This window comes from Leuresthes tenuis, unplaced genomic scaffold (genome assembly GCF_036924035.1).
Source record: "Leuresthes tenuis unplaced genomic scaffold, fLeuTen1.0.hap1 SCAF_3, whole genome shotgun sequence".
NCBI classification, from domain to species: domain Eukaryota; kingdom Metazoa; phylum Chordata; class Actinopteri; order Atheriniformes; family Atherinopsidae; genus Leuresthes; species Leuresthes tenuis.
Window position 1 is genome coordinate 12,108,288 of NW_027325357.1, and position 22,128 is coordinate 12,130,415.

Consider the following 22,128-nt stretch of genomic DNA (forward strand, 5'->3'; position numbering starts at 1 on the left):
CACACCGACAGTTTACGTCAGCGACGTGCTTCGCGGTAGCAGGGATACGTTCAGGATACAGTAAAGTTGTTAATACGCTGTCAACAAATATTACTGGACACAAAATTTGAAACAGTGGGCGAACAAATGTCATAAAGATATCTTTTTTAGTTTGTTTGTTGCTGGTGTAACACTAAATTACGTGCACGTCAGAGGAAGGTCTTCACTTGAATTAAGTTGGTTCTATCACAGGCAACTTCGTTTCTCACTTTACAGTGTTGGCAGGTGTAGCATAACAGGTGTTACCCAGATGCTGTAATCTAGATATGGTCACCAAATTTTCCCTTAACTCTTTAAAGAGAGTCACAAGCAGTGATAGCTAAAATGACATAAACTACAATATCTCTCTGTAGGCCTAACTCACCTCACAATATTTGGTCTCCTCTTTTGTATCACAATGTGTGAAGACAGCTATAAAAGGTAAAGTATGAAATATGGGCAAAAAGTCGGGGGCTAAACAGGGGTGTAGCCCAGTGGTGGCTACGGGTGGCTTTGGCCACACATGGAAAGTCCGGTGAAGCACAACAAATCTTGTTTCTACACACTCAGTGGGTTTACATGATGAGATTAACTCGATTATAGCTATAGTTGGGTTATGCTCCTTATTTGAGCAAGGGTAATTATCCTTGGATATGTGGCGGTGAATGAATCGAATCACTGGCACAAAGCATGTCATAACCCAGTACGATAGGTGGCGCTGTACCCATTTCCGCTAATAGAGCCACTTCCGGTTGACCTCTTCACCACCACCAACAACAACAACAAACTCAGGTACTCGAGAAAGATGGCGAACGAAGAGCAAGATGAAGCTACGTCCCTCTACATTTCGTTTGTGATGAGCATGGTTATGGCACAAACGCAATGCACAATGGCGCATTCTCCATCCCGTTGTTTCTTTCTGTCCGACAGCGGCGACAACAACAGTAATATTGTCTCCTTCAACTTCCGGGTGATGATCACGGGAAAAAATCTCAAGCATGCGCAGAACGCTCAATCAAATCCATCACGTGCTTCTTATCTCGGGGTCTTAATCCGATCCGATCCGTTTTTTTGTCAGATTAAGGTGTCTACATGAACTCAGTCTTATTGTAATTTAGCCATTAATCCGATCCGATGGCACTCATGTAACCCGACAGACTACCATTAAATGCTACACATGTATTATTTTAATTATATCCCAAAATAAAGATATCTTTCCATTTCAAATATGCATAAATAGCTCAGAAATTTAAATAAATAATATGCTGTGTCAGTGATGACCATTCCATCACGCAGCTATGCAAAAATGTTTATTAAGAGGGTGTCTTAATGAAAAAATTAATGACTAATATCTAACAAGAGAAGATGTTTTAGTTCAATCTTTCCTGATGAAGATACATCAATCCATTTTCTTTACCTGCTTAATTAAATTTAGGGACGTGGGGGGGGGGTTACATTCGCGTACCAGGGGTGGGGTAGACACTTTGATTAGCCTGTTGGCTATCTGGGAGATATGCTGAACATTTTCTTCTTTCCTTTCTTTCTTACTTAAGATTTCTGGACACTGATAACAAATTAAATGAACAGATATGATCATCAACTCTTAGCCACTGAAACACTGGAGCCAAAATCAACATTTGATTGAAAGACATTTTACTGATTCTTACCAACTTTCTTTTTAGGGTTTTTTCCAGTTGTTTTCATGTGGATAATATAACAAACAGAAAAAAAGATCATGATTTGGATAAATAGATTTGTTTATAATTATTTACATGAATTTAGAAAAGGTTCACAAAAAGAAAAAAAAGACTGAAAGCTGTGTTAAAATATGTTCAAAATCCAGTGTTAGGTGGTTTAATCCAAGACACCACCACACAGTGATGTCATGACCTGCAGATTAGGTGATCAATTTCACTACCTTCATAAACTTTAGGTCACACTTAATATTTTTTCTCATTCACTGTATCCCTTTCTATCTAACCATTCAAAAAAGGAAACTGATCCTTTAAGGGTTAAATGCAACTTACAGAAAGTCAGCAGATACAAATATTCTTTATTTTACTCCAAGGAGTCACTGTAAGCAATATGGGGGAGTAGTCTGTGCTCCATTACTGATTAGATATTTGTTATAATGAGTTATTGGAGTTCTGGAAAAGTTAGTTGGCCTTTTTGTGATGATTTTCATAATCGTAGATCATTTTGTTAGTGTTGGAACTGTGAATTCCATGTTTTTTCTCAACTAATGGAGTTAGCACTCCAGCCTGGATGTGCTTTGTACAGTGAAGAAACAGGACTTCACTGACACTTCTATAGCAACAAACACGACTATTTGTGGTGCTCATTTTAGACAGGAGGATATTCAATGTAATTACAGCGAGGACATGGCAGCTGGAAGGGGTTGTTTGAGATTTATAACACACAGTTGTTTCCTCCTTGCAGGCACTTCTACTATATGTCCCCTTTCAGATCAGACTGCCAGGACACAGGTGCCTGAGGGATGGAGCACCGAGATACAGCTCAACAGAGACATGAACACTGCGTGACTCTCAGTTGTCCCTGGAGGAAGATGGCCAACACGAAAGAATCAAAGAGATATCTTTTATTTCACCCATTCACACACACACTGCACATCTTAGTCTGTACAATTTTACAGGCCACACTGTGGTTTTTTCACACACATTCATACATCGATAGACCCATCGATAGGTAATGTGGGGTTCGGTGTCTTGCCCAAGGACACATTAACATGTGGTCCGGGGAAGCCAGAATCAAACCATGACCTTCCTATAGGCAGACAACTGCTCTTTCTTCTGAGCAACAACAACTTTCTAAAAACAGTGGTATCATATAGGACAGTGAGAAGTGAGAGGGGTTTAAAGGCCATTGATGCAACAGTGTTGTAGCCAAAGATAAATGGAGCCATATTTCTGAAAGTGGCAGGAATTTAACCTGATCATCCAGCTGGGTGCCAGCTGCTACGACCTTACGTCTATTACTTAACCAGGAGGGAACCAGAAGTGTTGCATAGAGTGACGTGTTGATCAATGTGAAGCTAGTGGCGTTGTGTGAAAACTGAAACAAACCTGATAAGTGCAAATGGAAGCCAAATGAGAAAAATTTAATTTGTGGAATTCAGCTCAGACTTTGAGCTCCTAAAGAAAGGAAGGAAACAGAAGAGGAATCAAATCTTCAAAGTAAATAACAAACCAGTCAACATGAGACACATGATAGTGAATAAGGCAAATCTTGATTTATGTTTGCGTTTCGCTTTGAATCTGAGTTGCTCCTCATAGTTGCAGCCTGCTGCGACTCAGCAGGTATCATCCCTGTACAGTCTGCACCAATCAGACACGATGTCATTGTCGTTATCGTCAGACGCTTGTCCCACAGCGTGGTTTATACTGAAGCGATACAACAGCTAAAATCGCAGTGTGGAGCTACCTTTAGTTTTCATTTCTAATCTAATAATTTAAACTTATTTCTGTCTTGACTAACCCTCCTTATATCGCCCTGATTTCTCTGGCAAGTGCAGTCAAGCTACATAATACAGCTAATATCCAACCAGCTGATCCTTGGGCGTTAGTTTCTTTTTTGTGTGCTGTTTAAACAATCACGCCTTTTTTTTAATACTCTAAAATGTGGTGGCAAACGTAGCAGTGCAAATACAACATTAGCAGTCATTAGCTTGATGTTGATTACTCAGCAGCACACTGGTTTAGTTGTCCAGTGGTTCTTCCAACACCAATGAATTCCTCAGATGAATAACATTTTTCCTGATCCTTGTTCTTACTTTGATTACTAGGCTCATAATTGTAAGACTGTGGTCTGTGGCTGTGTACGTGCATTCACATTTTCTATTTCTATTTCCAAAACTCCTTCGGGGATCCATAGCTATCACTTCACTGCTATCCCACATGCTACGTAACTGCCAAACTGTGTTTTTTAAAGGTGCACAAAACTCTGATATGACAACTCTAAATGCTATTGTAGTGCATATTTTGGCAAACATAAAACAAATTAAATGCAATTAAAGTACGTCAGTACAGAAACAATGTTGCTTCTGCACAATGCCTTTGAAGGTCTATAGTACAGGACATGTAGCCATAACTCTATTTTCATAAAGAAAAGAGTTGTCCTCTTCTCATTACCTTTAGCCACGTCATTCATTTCTACAGGCTTTCAGGGAGTCCCTTGGAGTTCATATCACACACTGGCTGTGGACTGGGCCGTTTCACATTTTTAGTTTCCCTCTGACACATAGGAGGAGAGGGTGAGATGGGTGATGGTATTCGAATTGTTGCAAGCTACAAATGTGCTGCAACATGTAACTAAATCCTACACACTGCCCCTTTATATATTTCTATTTTCAGAGAAGTGTTCCTGTGAGAGGGGTGGGTACATTGTTGGCAGTTTGTCAGTACTCTCATGAAAATGACAACAGAAAATGTTAGCAGTGATGTAGTAGCAATTCAGAGCTTTTATATGCTGATATTGAAGTGTACAAACAAAATGCAATTTGTTTTCATTTGTAAGCAAAGAATTGTTCATTGGTTTTGTTAATTAGTTGTGTGTAAGGTTTAGCCATGGATTTACTGAAGCTCCTGTATAGAAGCGGAAAAAAAATGGAATAAAAGGAATAAAAGAACAACTTTTAAGAACAATGAAAGGAAAATAAATTCTACAAAACTCTCATGACTTGTATCAGTGATTTAGAAAGCTTAACATTAGAAATTGCTCTTAAACTCATGTGATTAACTGAAGGCATAAAGATGGTGTTCTGCAGTCATGCCTGCATTAGTAAATGAGAACCAAAAAAAAAGTAATCATATATCCTACAACTAGGCGCCAGACAAGAAAAGCAATGAGACAGTCAGTGGGTTTACATGATGAGATTAACCCGATTATAGCTATAGTTGGGTTATGCTCCTTATCTGAGCAAGGGTAACTATCCTTTGTTACATGGCGGCGAATGAATCGAATCACTGGCACAAAGCATGCAATACCATAGTAGATAAGTGGTGCTGTACCCATTTCAACGATCACTAATAGAGCCACTTCCGGTTGGCGTCTTAACCACCAACAACAGCAAAACTAAGATTTCAAGAAAATGGCAAACGAAGAGCAAGATGAAGCTATGTCCCTCTACATTTATGTTGAGTATGGTTATTTGTTTCTTTCTGATGGCGGCAGTAATATTGTCTCCTTCGACTTCCGGGTGACAATCGGATCGGATTAATGGCTAAATTACAATAAGACTGAGTTATTCAGCTCATGTAACCAGCTTAATCCGACAAGAAATCGAATCGGATCGGGTTACTTGCAATCGGATTAAGACCCCGAGATAATTCGATCCGATTGCCAACTTAACGTGCCTGGAGACGACAGTGGATAGGATCGAGTGTTCTGTGCATGCTCGAGATTTAATTCCCGTGATCGTCACCCGGAAGTCGAAGGAGACGATATTACAGTTGTTATCGCCGCCGTCAGAAAGAAACAAAGCGATGGAGAATGCGCCGTTGTGCATCGCATTTGTGCCATAACCATGTTCATCTCAAATGTAGAGGGACATAGCTTCATCTTGCTCTTCATTCGCCATCTTTCTCGAATGCCTTAGTTTTGCTGTTGTTGGTGGTGAAGATGTCAACCGGAAGTGGCTCTATTAGTGATAGTTGAAATGGGTACAGCGCCACTTATCTTCTGTGGTATTGCATGCTTTGTGCCAGAGATTCGATTCCTTCACCGCCATGTAACAAAGGATAGTTACCCTTGCTCAGATAAGGAGCATAACCCAACTATAGCTATAATCGAGTTAATCTCATCATGTAAACCCACTGATTGTTTTCTCTGCCATGCCAGTGAAAGCACTGGTCATAGCCTGGCTACTGCTATAAAAAAAAAAATTCCATATCATATATTACATATATTATTATTATAGAACCTACATCTTTTTGGCAACCATTCCTTCTGATCCTTCTATACTGCACAGCATTTTATGAAAGCAAGTTTACCAGCGGAATAGCTCCCAGATATCTATTGGAATCTCTCATAATATTGATAAATGGATATAGATGTCTTATGGAATTTTCACTAACATTGAATACGTTTTAACTTGACATTTGAACTTTGCTTAGGAAATCAGTGCACGCTCACAACAAGCTGCTGTCTACTAATGAAATCCCCTCCAGACTTCTACTTTGTGCACTTACATTTTGCACAGAACAGAGTGAAGTTACTTGTAATACCCAAAACTTCCCACATGTGGGCAGGCAAGTACTCCTGTGCCATATATCGAAGGTCTTGTCATTTTCGTGTTAAAACTTGAGGCTTGAAAAAAAAAAAAAAAAGCTTTTGTCATGTGGGGTGACACTGACAGGTTAAATCACACCAAAAGCAATCATTTTCATCAGCCGTAAGATTATAGGTGTACCATTAAAGTCAAGCTTGTGTGTCACTGCCAGTAAATTGGAGTTTATCACTGCTTTTTAAGTGTTTGTTAAGTATCTGCGATGGAGAGGTCCACCTGACAGAAGTGTTGTGCTCCAAATGAGATACATAGTGGGATTTATTTGTTCTTGGCCTGTAAATTAAGTCAGCTCTGTGTTTTCATTTTGCAACTTGGTCCATGTGGACAAGGTTCCAACAGAACCCAGACAGACCAAATTTGCCGCAGCACGACAAAGTTCTTCCTTTGCTGCTGCTTTTTCTCTCCTTCTGTCCCGTTCATGCTTACACGCGCTCGCGGCGTTTTTTAAATGCACGGTGACTTATTATTCCACCTTCCAGGTAAACATGACGGAGCTTGTTTCAAATACCTTAATAAGATCTCCGCCTCAGAGCCCCCGGTCGTTTCTCACCTTTTGAGCTACTCTACAGTTAAACTCTTCAGTTGCCATGTCTCAGAAGTGTTCTGTAACGGGGTAAAGGGCACTGACTTTCAACTTTGGTCGATAGTGATGGCAGGTTGCTTATCCCGCTCATTAGTCTTCCTGTAGAGGACAACGTGGCACAGAAAGCATAAGATCTAATAAAGCTTTATCCAACTGTACCAAAACAATCGTCTTACGCATGTATGATTCTACTTTAAAGTGTGATCATGTAGCAGGTCACTGCCAGAGGTTATGACTGATTGAATCTGGTTTTGAGTCAGATGCCAATGTGTGAGAGCGTGCTGTGTGTGTGTCTGTGTTGTGTTAGAGGACAGTCAGATGGTTTGCCAGTAATTTCCGCGGTGCCCCGGTGCGCTCATTGGTGCGTGCCTCCAACGTGTCACCACTTTTGGTGGATTACCCCAGATATCTTCAGCATCAGAAGGGCGAGGCACCACTCTCTTCGCTCAGCTCCTGTCTTGATGGTATCCAGCTGCTAACAGGAACCTCTGACAACATTTGGTAAAACAACAACTCAGGGGAGTGGATTTGAAGAGTTTTTCTTTATTTGTCTTCTGCACACTCTGATTATCAGAATGCATTTATTTTCTTTAAACTGGAGGGCAACGCCGTCTTTTTCCCTCATGGCACTGCTTTTGCTGGGACCCTTGCTGTTAAAGGATCTCCGAGTCAGCGCCTCCCAGGGCTGCGCGTCTTGCGGTTTGCCGGCGATGGAGAAGGACGCAGAAGAAAGGCTTATGATAGAATTCGCCAAACAGCAACTTTTAGACAAGCTTCACCTGAAAGAGAGACCAAACATCACTCAAACGGTGCCCCGGGTGGCGCTCCTCACTGCTCTGCGCAAACTGCACTCGGGGCGCGTCAGACAGGACGGTACCCTTGAACTAGAAAACAGTATACCAACCAAAGATCAAGGCTATGAAATAGTGAGCTTTGCAGAAACAAGTAAGTTTGGTGTTCACTTTCTGCATTGTTAGATTATTTTTGTATGACAATGACATACTGCGTGAGCAGATTTTGTGCCTATGTTCGTGCGTAAAATATACTCCTTAGGTAAAGGGTTTCCCCGTACTTTCTCTCAACTCTAGTTTGTTGTACTATTACACAACATGTGAAAAAAGATTAGAATCACAGTCAGTGTCATCAGTTATGTATGAACGTGTTGTCAACCAAGTAACTCATTTTGCTGATATTTGCTTAGAAGAGCTACATTTGACACACCCCCTATAAAACAGACATTAAACATATGAATTTCTTAGTTAGTGCACAGTGACTTTTTAGTGAAGGGGCTAAACATCCAAAATAAATACTAAGCATTCAATGGCATATGCAAATGTTTTAACACTTCAAAACTTCATTGGCCACTGATCTTAAATTGATTATATAGAAATAACTTATATATTGGAACTTGTAAGGCCCTATGTCTCAGTTTAGACAACTCTTGTTATACGTAATAGCCATCAGGTGTTACCTTGTCACAATACTCCAATTGTAACTGACTGATTATGTGAGAAACTGGAGCTGATTGATGTCTACAGCAGATTTCATCTGCATGAAATTACATTAAAATGTCAGTTAAGGACAAATGTTGATGCGAAGACAGGATCTGGTGGAGGACTTTAAGATAATAGTGCATGTATGCTGGGCTGGAAGGAAAAGCAAAACCCCATTAGCCTGGAAAGATTGTGACAGAAGAGAATGTCTAGCTAAACGAGTGTTGTTGAAACTGATTTATTGATCAAAACGAAAAAAACGTTATACATGTGGGTTGAAGCATTCTTATTTAGTGTTTTGATTTCTGGGTAGATCTTAAACACGCTGTGCCTGCACGCAAGCTTCTGCATGAACATAAAGACTTTTGGCCAACAACAAAAAGTATTTGCAAGCAGTGTTATCCTTCAAAGAAGGGTATTCTAAGCCCTGGCTTATTGTGGTGCCCAATCCTTAACACATGCCACAATTACTATTGTCTAAGTTCACATAATAAGAAGTACCAGGGTATTAACGTTTGAGGAAAAGCTCATTTTCTGCTACCCACACGCTACGGGATGCTTCTTTTCACCTAAAAAATCAACAACATATGTTACTTGCAAAAACATTACCATACGACTTATGTATGTCTCTGGGGTTTGTTTTTGAGTGTTTGACAAAGCCAACAACAACAAGAGGAAATTTTTACAGTGTAAGGAACTAGACTGACTTGTCCTTTATTTTCTTTATTTTAACCAGGGTCCATGGCTTTACTTTACGAGCTAGATTTGAACTGATTCCTCCTCTGCTTGAAGGTCACAATGTTTGAAAATATTAACGCTCTGTGTGTTGTTTCTAAATGTCATTGTTTCATAGATGAGTCAAACGGCAGTGACAAGGCCAGCCTTAGTCTTACCTTTCAGTTTCTGCAAGAACATGGTAAGAGTATCCAGGTCCTCCAGTCCTCTCTGTGGATCTATGCCCGTTCCTCTGAGGAACCTCCCCGGAGCTCCCGTCTCCTTGCTCGGGTCTTCCTCACTGCAGATGGAGGGATCTCAGGCTCTAATCGCACCCTGGTGATAGAAAAGATGCTAGAGGTTCAGGAAAGTAATTGGCACACTTTCCCCATCACCCGCACCCTGCAGGCCTTCTTGGATGGAGGCCAACGGAGGCTACAGCTCGAGGTCAGCTGCAAAGAAGATGGGAAGAACCTCTGCTCCCTAGACGGCTCTGCCGACACCCCTAACCAACCTTTTCTGGTGGCCCAGGTACGTCTCCGTGACAACCTCACCAAGCACCTACTCAAGAAGCGCTCGTTGCGTTGTGGTGACGACGTAACTGTCTGCTGCAAGAGAGACTTCTATATCAAGTTCAAAGATATCCAATGGGACGAGTGGATCATTGCACCTGAAGGTTACCACATGAACTACTGCATGGGCCAGTGCCCCCAGCATCTGTCTGGTTCACCAGGCATAGCGTCCTCATTCCACGCAACTGTCTTCAGTCAACTTAAAGTCAATGGCATCAACACAGCTACAGCTTCATGCTGCATTCCCACAGAGCGTCGACCGCTCTCCATGGTCTACTTCAACTCTCAGCACAGCATAGTCAAAACAGATGTCCCTGACATGATAGTGGAGTCATGTGGTTGCACATAAAATACAGTGCGGAGGACTTTGTATCGGTAAAAGATTTCTTATAGACACACAGACTTAAAGAGACACAAAGCCACAAACCCACACAAACAGTGGAGGTATGTCTGGCTTTTGACAACTCAAGATTTGCGGTAGCTTTCCTCACAAGACTATAAGCTACAAAATGAGAAATGTCCATGGATACTAAGTTCTGAATAATTTTTTTTTAAGATTTAAATAATCTTTGTATGATATTTGTGTTTTTTGGAGGTAATAGTAAACAAAGTTGACGGAGGGATGTATAAAGTACAAGGAAAACAACTTTAATGATTCCAAAATTAAGATTATATATTATATTATAGATTAGATTATATGTTTGGGGTACAAAGAAAATATTATGTTACCAGGGCAGTCATTTATATAAAAAATCAGTTTCAGAGAGCATTTATCCCCCACCTTAATTTTTTATTTGATTCTAAAGTCTTCAATAATTCCCTTCTTTTAAACCTGGGCATGGTGAAAAAATATTCTGCACATATATACAGTGCACAAATATTTGGAAATCCTATAAACTCTGTATTTTATTGAAAATAACACCTATATCCAGGCTGTTCAACAGCTCAGTGTATCCCTTTGTTGTATTTTTCCATATCATTACATGCTAAACATTTGCAGTGGGTAACAGGTCTGGCCATTACAAATCCCCTAAGGACAGCTTTCAGTGCATCTGAAATTAGTTCAGTTTAGAGGAGACAATGGAGTTTCTGGATGATCTATATCTTCTGGTACACTGTATTCATTTTTCAGTTGTGCTCCTGAACCAGCGCATTGATTTAGGACCTGTACAATGTTAAAATGCTGTTATGTTAGTGTGGACCATTTCCTCTATACAGAATTTTGCATGTGCTGTCTGACCACTAGAAGCTCACGGCCAATGATCATTTCTACTTTAGATGATAAAATCAAAAAAATTCTCTTCAATTTTACCTTCAAAAACGTTATTCCTAAATGGTTTTAAAACTTCTTGGCCTCTCACAGTGTTACATTCTCATCTCCCTGTTTCCTCTTTATACTCCATTATACTACTGACCTGCTGCCCAATCAGCTGTTAGATGGTCCACTGGTGTTTTCTTATATATTTCAAAATTAGCATATAATTAAAAGAAATACTAAAATACAGTTTAAAAATCAGTTTAAAAATTTTATGTCATAGTTTCATACTTTTCGTTTCAGTCAAATACAGTCAAATAATTGCCTACTGTTGTCATACACAGCACCTTATTTTTGTAATATGCTGTGTTTAAAGGGCTTTTTTGTGGTTGAACTTTCCTCTTTATACTTTGAAAGATTGTTTGCTGTTCAGTGTTTTATAGATCTAAGGAAATATGAAAAACTGACAACACTGTTTTAGAATGCATTGACTATGTTTACACTTTGTTTCATGTTATAGCCTCAGTGTCCACACACAATATACAGAATCCATTTTTTTTAAACTAAACTTTTGTATTTCTACTGCTCGTCGACTTTTGTGCTTGGTCTTGTTAAATGCTGCATTTATTCTTTAAAACAAGGCTTTTGAAACAATGAGAGAGATTATCAATTTAAAGTGTGCCTTCCTCTTTTACTCAACAAGACAAGTGCAAAGTGTGAGAATGAGGATTAAGCAATTCCTACAAAAAGTGTAAATACCAAAGATGCTTGACCTGACACCCGGGGCTCATATTTTTTCCCATTAATGATTTATTAAGTCTTTTCATGTGGACCTGTGACACAATATTCATAAAAAACTGTGTTCTTTTAAGCAATATTTTTATTATCTTGATAAGCTGTGATTGAAATAAATTTTGACGGCTTAGCAAGAAAATACCGAACTGAGAAGGTTTGGGCAGGTTCAATCTGTCCTGAGTCCAGACTGCGTGCAGCCAATGCAGCGTGCATGAAACGTTTATTCAGCATCTTCACTGTATTATTTACACAAGTCGGCTAATCAGTTGGGTAGCTCTGACAGTTTATGAACCCGAGGTCATTTCTCAGCAATGTGAGCAAACATTTAGCTATTGCTTCAGTGTCTGCTAATGTGAAGGTCTGTGAGCAACGTGGGTCAATGAGCATGTGGTGTTGCACGTTGGCATTTATAGCTTTCAAAGTCTAAAGTTTTCAAGGATGATGTAAATTTAGGAGCTTTCCAGCGACAGGTGATCTAGCTGTAAATTTTTATGGAGACACGTTTCTTGTACAATTCCACATTTTCCTCTGAGAGTGTTTTCATTTTAATGTTGTATTGAACAACCAGAACAACCACACTGAGAAAATGACCCTGTGTAGTATAATCAAAACACATCAATTTTTTTTTCTCAACACCATCTATTGTACACTGAAATCTCTTTAACTTTAGAGTGATGTTGTTAGAACTGATCTGTCTCAGTAAATGCCTCGTGTCAATCTATGCCGCTGAAATTACATCGTGCAATAATGATACTGCTTGCAGCAAAGTCTTTCTTACAGATTTAAGAACAAGGATTGATGTAGTTTCTTGTGGATGTTCTCACTAAGTGATGTCGAAGTTAAATATTTTTTTCCTTGCTGTATTGGTAAACCTTTACTGCCAAGGAAACATGGAATCATCTGCCCAATGATCATAAGCAAGAGCTTTCTTTGCCCTAATAGCCCAAAACGTATTTTCAACTTTCTCTGCATTGAGTTTAAACTTGTGTAAAACTATTTAAAGCCATTGTTTATTTTGTATTTTACCTTGTGATTTATAGTTGGGTACATTAGAGGAAAAACAAGCATAGTGTCCATTTAAGGTTGGGCTACCACGTGCTGCCAGAGCTGCTTTAACACACCTTTACTGCTGCTGATTCTACAAGTGTGTGAAATCCTGCTGGAGGGATGAAATATATTTTTCCAAAGGATATTTCCTCATTTAGTGTTTTGGTGACGATGCTGTAGAAAGAGACTGTGAAGGTCAGACCATGTGATTCACGTCATTTTCATACTCACTAAACAATCCATTGTGCCCTAGGGGATGGGGGACATTGATGTCGATACGACCCACATCAGGATAGAAATGTTTCATCTTAGGGTAAAAGTGATCCCTAAGAAAAGCAACTTTGTATTTATTTGCCTCTAAGGCAACAAATTGACCCAAAACATACCAGCAAAGTACCCCCACAGCTGAACCTGGCCACTCTAGGGATAACGTTTTGGAGTTTTTCCTTTCATTTGTCACCCATTTGTGTCTTGTAAGCACTTCTTGTCTCAGGACTTAACGTGACATTGAAGTGCCATTGCAACATAACTTACTAAGCACTTTATCACCCTACTGTAATTTTAGAGCAAACTTTGCTTGACGGGTATTTTACTGTACTTAAAACTGAAGTGGGCCCAACCTGAAGTGTAAACAGGCCAGCTGAGAGAAAATGTCAATCTGCTGATTCTCTTGAGCTTTCGTTGTGTTTAAACATGTCACATCGTTCGTACTTGCAGAGCATACAGATGATGTAACTGGTGGAAATGGAGCCAGCATTTGAATTCTGTGTCAATTTAAGATTTTATATACAATTCTGTATTTTATGTAAAATGAAATGTTTGTGATGGCATTTGAATGGGAAAAAAAATCTCATAATGTGTTGAAATGATTTTGATTACAGTTAAAGTATATTTCTAAAAAATAAATAAATATATTTCAAATCCAACAAGTCATTATGGTGCATTTCATTATGTATGTTTAAATCATATCTCCCGTCCTCAAAACAATGTTAACACACTGCAATGCAAAACAGCAAAAGAATTGCTCAGAAAAACATGATTTAGCATGAAATTTTCCCACCGGAGAACTATCTCCATTTCATTATAACAATTGTGTGTATGAGAAAAGCATCAACATAGATTAGTTATCATTGGTTAGGTTTTTGTGTATGAAAAGATGATCATAAAAATTCCAAATTTTAGCCAGTCCAAGAAGCAGGGCACGTCAAATGTAATCATATTGGTGCTGCCTCTGGGGCAAAGGGTGTGTTTGCTCATACAAACAGTTAAAGTGGCTTTATGGACTGTCTGTGTTTGTTGTGTAAACAGTTATCACATCCCCTTGGCATGTTATCATTCTCATGTCATGCATTTGCATCAGGGAGTGATTGCATTCTAAAGCTGATGCAAGTGTACAAAGGTAAGTAGTCAGTTAAATGGTAAAGCAATACAGCAATCTTGATTAACTTAATTAACTTGCCAAGGCAAGCCTTTGAGAAATAAAAGGGCACTCTTGATAAAAATCCTTTAAATTCTACATTTGAAGAGAATTAACAACACATATGTCTGCATTTATATGAGCCTTTATATACAAATCACAAAACTGTTGTGAGTGAACGTCCCAAAGATCAGTTTCCAAAATGTTTAACTTTCAAAATTAGTAGGTCATAACATAATGTTCCCTCTTGTTTCCCAACCCCCTTGTAAGGCCAACAGCAGTGGTGATATTACACCATCCAAAATGGACTATAATCAGTGTCTGAGAGTATTCTGGCACTAAAAAGTTTTGTTAGGCCAAACAAGTTGTTTATACATGTTCCTGTCCAACTGACTGGTATAAACAGACATCTTCATCAGTATTAACTCTGCTACTAAATGCTAAGACATTTGTCATTTATTTGAGTTAATTCTCTATGAAATAACTACAATCTCTTGTTGCAAGTAGCACCTCGAAAAGAAGAAAACCCCAGATTCTGGTAAATGTTGTGTTTCGAAACACAAGGCTTAAAGGGGTTGTTAGTGGCATATAAAATGGGTTCATTAATGACGAATCATTCACATGTTGTCCCATGTTGTAGATTTGAAAAAGAGTGGTCCAAAAACATTTAAGAAATTCTTAGCAAGCAGGACCTTGTGTGTCTACTATTCAGTCAGACAACAATACTTTAAATGATCTTCACCTTACGGCTTATCAGACCTGCAAGCTGAAATCAATCTAAAGGCAGCCATGAAATGGAAATGTGTCAAATACAACATGTGGGTGTCACATCCTTTAATATTAGGGGTGCACTGACATTATGCACATCTGCAAAGTCAATGAGGCACATGTAACACCTTCATCTTACCGACATAAAGATAACAGAGCAATGATGTAACAGTTTATAAACCTGTATGTGATACAGCGTCATACCTGATCTCTTTGGACAGAGTTTATCTTTTAGATCTTTAGAACAATCTGTTAGAGATTTAGATAAGTTGATGGGAAGATTTGTAACTCACATCAGAAGCGGTTTGCACGTGGTGATGGTCAATAACTCCAGAGCAAGACAGCTGTTACAGCCCTGTAGACACTTCGGAGCTATCAGCCAAGGTTTATTAAGGAGACTGTAAAAAGATCAGAAACAAAAACAACTAAAAAATTGTTGATGACTAGAATAGGGAATAGGGTGAGCACCAAATGAATGGAAATACTTGACTCAATGGTTCATAAACTCCTGAGTTAATACCAAATAAAACTTCCGTGGCTAACAAATCGTTTAAGAATAACTTCAGAACAGACTGCTCAATCATGTACATCCAATGGTACCCCAGTGAACACGGATTAATACTGTAGATTACTGTATGTCCTTTGAGGGACCAGCAGCTTGTGAGCCAAGTTCCACCTTAAAATTACACTGTTACAGATTGATGAGTGTTTGAGCAGTCATTTTCACATGATAGCTGTTATAGTCTGAGCTCAACAACCACCTGGATTATTGACTACCTCAGAAACAGACCACAGTTTATGAGACTGAGTGGTTGTGTGTCTGAGAAAGTGGTCACAGCAAAGGAGCACATCAGGAGGTCGCACTCTTCAGTTCATATACCTGCAGAAATATTCAGATGATTTTGCATCTATGGGATGTGTCTATGGGCTAGACAAGAAAACGGGTAACTGGTGGACCACTTTGTAGCACGGTGCGGTCAAAACCACTTAATCTTGAATGTGATCAAGAAAAAGGAGATTACTGTGGATTTTAGTGAGGGACATAAATCCCAGATGCAATGTGGAAAATGTCTTGAGGCGGCACAGCTTTTTGTGATCCATTTGGACAGAAAATGTTGACTCTTACCTGACAGAGACTAATTTCATAAAAGGTGTATTCATCCAAATCTCAACTCAATCTTCCACCAGGATCTTTTTTTTGTTTCACTCAGTGACTTCTCTGTAACTGCCCAATTTCAGTGGAAGTGTTTGGAAGTTGGTTTAATACTAGTAGCACTAGAATTACAAATGAAAATCTATATTGGACTGCATTTTTAGGCTCTATTATACCAATTAAGCTTATACTACAAGCCCTGGTCCCATGGCACTTAGAAATACAGAGAGGGGTATACACAGACTGTTATATCTATCTTTAACACTGATAATAAATAAGGGGTCATTCTTGGGGTTCAGTCTCTTGAACAAGAACACCCTGGTATGTGGACTGGTAGAGTCACAAATCAAACCATTGACACTCTAATTAACGAGAAACATAGTCTCACACCACACCTGTTAAATTTGTCTCCAGCACAAAATGTAGCAGTGACATAACAAAGGCTCAAAAAAATCAATAACATTTCTAAACTTTTCGTGCAAAAAAATGATTACATACCCACAACTCTCTTGCTGTACATTTCTACATCTTAAAGGCTCCCAAACTGTTACATGCTTACATTTTCTATAATCTGAAACAAATTAGAAACACATTATTGCTCATCTATTAGATGTTTTATAGTGCTTATAAGAAGGTAGAAGGCAGCGGATGTCAAACTACAGACTGTCATGAAAGATTGTACTTTTCACTTCTGGCAGTCACAGTTGGTTAGGCTTTGGTATATATATATAAAAAATCCCTTGGCTTAAGTGTTCATTTAATATCACGTTTTGTTGCCCAAATGCTTCCTTAGAAAACTTCGGCCAAAGTAAAACGTTACCTCTATGGTGACACCACAAGTTTTGAACATGTGGACAAATGTACCCATTGTACAATTTCTTGAGCGACTGGGTTGGCAATCTATCCCCTGAGCTACTGCTACACAACTAAAACGCAAACACTGCTTCACAACTCTCATTCACGATTATCGAGGACAGTCAGGACATTGAATCTGAAAGCAACACTGATGTATAAACTAAATCAATAGATAAATCAGTAAATAGATATTTGACTTGTTTTCAGTGACAAACAACTTTCCATTTATCGCCGCCATATTTGGGTAACCATATCATTTTTGTTCCTGTCCAGGGTATTCCCTGCCTCACGCCACCAAATGACAGCTGGGACAGGCTCCAGAAATGTGCAAACAAAAATGATTGAGACTGGTGAATGAATAAATGTTGGGTTAAGTGGTGGTTCTAAATTGACCACAGTCACTCCTGTAGGAGTGAGTGTGAAGGTGCATGGTTGTTTGTCTCATTTGTCTCAGTGTGGCCTTATGATGGACTGGCGACCTATCCAAGGTGTACCCCACCTTTTACATGGTGGCAGCTGGAATAGATGCCAGTCCCACCTGTAACCCTGAGTTGAATTAAGCGAGTATAGAAAATGGATGAATGGTTAGCAATAAGTCAATAGGAAAAAAAAGATCTTTGCCAGAACAGAGCCCCGCTATACTAAAACAACTATTATAAGAAACTAAGGATGTGACTGCACGTGTGATGGTTTTAGAGTATGGGGACAATTCAGTGTTGACATGTGAGCAGGTGAGCACTCTGCAACACCAGGAAGTTCCTGCATTAATCCCACTGATGGAAAACAGATAGTTGACCTACTTTGAGAAAAATAAAAGCCTACTGACTCACTGATATACTGACCCACTGACCCACAGACTGACAGTGAGCCGGTGTGTCACGAAAGCCCTAATCCTTTACTCCACTCACAATCCCACAAATCCCCCACGGAGAGTTAAGGTATCAGTCAAAGCTTTCTCCTGCGGTGTCATGACAGGATGGCATGGGAAGAAACCGCTCTCACACTCTCTCCTAAGTCTTCAGGTCAACAGTAAATAACAGTGTGAAGCTGAGTATGACAACAGTCATATACTGTATGTATGCAATTAACTAAATGTGAAGTGCATCTAACAGGTGGATTGTTTCTAACTGTCAGATGCCATAAAAATGAGATATTAATGTAGTGGATCCAATTTTTAATTACATTTCTTGTTTCACATTTACCAATGATCGCTGTTAAAGATTTAATAGAAATGTCAAAACTTTACTTAAGTCAATTAGTGTTCATACACTTCATTCACTTTTTTGTAAATGACCTCTCAAAGAAAAGAATAGGAATTATCTTATTATATAGAACATCTTAACATCTTACAACTTGTCAAATATGCATGACATTATATTATATATATAACAATGCTCAGCCCAACTTGCATCCTGATGGGCACTCTAGAGGACATAAACTTGCACCGTTGTGTGTATACCTACTCCAAAGTACACAGCGCCTCAAATAACTTAAATCCACAGGATGATCCCATTACGACAGACCCAGTTATCGTGTTTATCCCTGCGCGTTACATCAGAAGTTCCAGAACATTATCCTGCATCCTCAATATGAACTCAGGTAGAGCTTTACTTTTGACTTGGTCTCCATAATGAAAGAGGTCACTGAATTTTAGCGGTCATCCGTGAAGAGATAAAGTTGAAAAATATAGAAAATAATCATTCATCATGGTGTCTGTGTCAGTAATTATAATAATAGAAATTTTCTCTATCAACAGTTTCTTCAATAGATCTTTGACTATCTGGACTGTAGAACCTGCTATGCAACCTGTCACACTAATTCATGGAGCTTAAATTGCTCTCATTGTGGTTAATTCAGTAATGCTTATGATTAGCTTTACATAACTCATCAAGATAAAGCCTACAAAATGCCATGTGATTGCATAACGAGATGATTCAATCAAATTTAAGGCTTTTACAAATGCCTTGAAACATGAACCAACATGAACCAAACCAAAATATCAAGCTCTTATTTTGAAATTAACCTGTGTTAGTTCCCTAAATGTTGAATAATTTTCAAATTCCAGAAATATTATTTAATAAATCTATAATTTCTATTCAAATGTTGTTATCAAATGTTCTAAGAGGGCCTATCAAGCCGTTGCTAGTTTATCTGCTGGCATACAGCCAATGTTTACTAAATTCAGTGTCACAGTTTTTGCCAGATGGTGGCGTTGTTTAAGTATGAAGCCTGAGGGTCACTCTTTCAGATTTACTACAGACAAAAATCCAATTAAGCTCCTACTTTAGACTCCTACTTTACCGTGATTATGTTATTTACTCAGTCATGTGCACATCCAACTATTTGAATTTGACATGTAGCCAACTTGAGACAAGCCAAACAAGTATTTGAGCAGAGGGTCTGAGGAACTGTAAATAAAGACAATACAGTTTATGCAGTTCTGCTTTAGATCTACCTTGTTGTACAAAAATAAGCCATAATAGCAGAAATACTATGGGTTGGCAATGTTGTTTCAAAATCTTGGGGGGTTCAAAGTAATCAAAACACAATTTCTGGACAAACGTTAGTCTGAGGTATCATAAATGCCACATTGGTACAACTTCTTTCATTGACTTTCGCCAAAATTATGTATGCAATAGTAGAAATAATAATGTCATTTTGGCTGTTTGTCAGCAGAGGGCACTATATTCTCTACAATTATGCCACAGAAAATACTGCTGGAATTTTGTAAAAACTATGTATGATTGGTAATGTGATGACTGGATTCATTAGTGATATGTCTAGCAGCCTGGACTGTGGTTACGATAGATCTAAGGACCACTTAGGCATGCAACTGATATTTAGGAAATTTGATCAGTGCAAGTACTAATGCTAAATGATAACAACAGCCATAAAGACGTAACATTTTAGCGCCACTTTGAATTGACCCGGAAGCGACACGCCTTCTCCATCTTCTTTTTTCCAAAGTTCAGGTTGTTAGACCAGAAGACAAAAAAGATGACTTCAAGATGATTTATCTTTAAAGAGTGTGCCTGGGCATGCCACAACTGAATCTACTATTCCCAAGTGTTTGTGTTATTCGTGATTAAGGAGCAGAATCTAACTTCCAAGCATTAGATTGTTGCAAAATTGCTCAATGATTGAAAATAAATAACTTTTCAACAGATGAAAAATCAAAAGGTTATTTTAGTTTGGAAGGTTGCCTTTCATCTACATCAATGGAATTTTACAGTTGTGAAAGAGGGACTGTTTTCACATGTTTTGGAGCATGTTAGGGACCAATGATGCCAGTGTGTGTGCCAGTTTGGTAACGCTGACAATATGATTAAAAACATCACTTTTGCATAAGTTGAATTGTCCCAAACATCAAGCCTCCAAACTTCTTTCCAGCCTAAAAAAACACGAGACACCGGGACTCCTTTCTAAGCCTGTGGCAAGCCAAGATTGGTGCCCGAATCTTGTATCTAAACATATCGTAACATGTAGATTTCAGTACCTAACAAACATATCAGTGGACTATTTCAAACATCCCATCCCATGTAGCTTGTGCTACATGTAGCACACAACATTTACCCTTTTTCTTGTCTGCAGAAGGTTCAACTAAGAAGGTTCTTAGGTTCAAGAGAGAGCGCCACATCATAGATTGTGTTAGGCATCATCTAAAGCCAAACAACATAATATGTATAGTTAATAACAAATTAAACAGAGATCAAACGGAAAATTTACAGATTTACAACTAATTTTTACTCTGAACTACTTTGGAACTGAATTCTTGGACAATACAGCATGAAAAAGTTGTTCTAACTCAAAGGTATGTCTGGTGATTCACATTGACACAACCACAGCCACAACTGTGCTGTGAGGCTACCAAAAAGCTATTTTGCAGTGTCCCTGGTATACTGACTGTTTACATCTTGTGAATAAGACTGGGAAGAGCATAAAATGTAATATAGTTTGACATAATGCAACCTAGAGCAAGCTAAAAAGGCTACACATATCATGCTTGTTTGTGCATGTCTTTCCTCAGTTGAAGTAGCCATGAATCCTGGGGATATGGACCCCAGTGTTTTCTATTCTATAACACATTTCTATTAAAAGTTTGCCCACCATAAGTTAGTTTTTAGGGTCAGTAACCATCACTCCGAAACATCATTTAACTGACATACATACCTAGCTTGATCATCTCTCCAACACATTTATAAGTACCAACTCATTGACATGTAAAGACGATTGGAGGTACTGACTGATGGAATTTGGCTCCAGAAACATCAAGCAGTATCTTCTGATGTAGTATGAAAAACTGCAAGAGCCAAAACAACAAAAACACTAGCACACATTTTACACACACATTGTGATTTTGCCCATCAACCCACCTAGCTGGAATGGCTTGATGGAATATCATGCCTGAAGCATCCCAGGTACAATGGGTCACATCTAGTCTGAGAGGTGATATGGGAATTTATTAACATCTCAAATTTTTGTGACATGGAATTACGAATCTCGCTAGTCTTGTGCCATCGATCATCCTATAATGGTTCTTAGTTAGTTGGCATGAGTTTGGGCATCACAGGTAAGTCTACCAGGACTTACATGCTTACATGCTGTAAGTCCACAATCCTTAAAGGAGTGGTATGCAGCAAGTCAGCAACCACTTCTTGTATTTCTCAGCTCACAACATACCATTTATAAGTTTGATGCTATATTTCAATTGACTACCTATTGTCAACAAGGTTTTCCCTGCTACAACACCCTTAGAATATGGACTCTTTCACTCAGTTTTAGCAGAGTGCCTTTCTGACTTAAAGGATACAATACTGGATGGAAGGCAAGGACGATGCATCTCTGACTTTGCATTAGAAGTACAGCACTAGTAATTAACGTATGTGAAAATGAGAGTAGACATTATTACATATCTCACCTGTAGATGAAGATGCTCTACGTACACCTCATTAGGGCTGTGATTTGGTCCAATAAAGAATAGCAACTGCAGTATAACAAAGGACTCCTCTCAACAGCTCATCCAGAGATTGCCCTACAACTTTGAAGACCATTGACTTTAAAACTGGTCTGGTACTTGTACATATAAATCAACACAAATTCAGTCAAAGCCTGTCCTCATGAGTTCACACAACACAGATTAATCAGTGCCAGGTA

General features: G+C 38.8%; 1 protein-coding gene across 1 annotated transcript; it reads left to right on the top strand.

Annotated features, from left to right (window-relative positions):
* The first annotated feature begins 7,074 nt into the window (after positions 1-7,074).
* On the top strand, positions 7,075-13,699 carry LOC140303173 (inhibin beta B chain). Its single transcript, XM_072381826.1, has 2 exons — positions 7,075-7,850; positions 9,252-13,699. The coding sequence occupies exons 1-2, from the start codon at positions 7,481-7,483 to the stop codon at positions 10,031-10,033; spliced, it is 1,152 nt and encodes a 383-aa protein (XP_072237927.1). The 5' UTR covers positions 7,075-7,480; the 3' UTR covers positions 10,034-13,699.
* Positions 13,700-22,128: the final 8,429 nt, after the last annotated feature.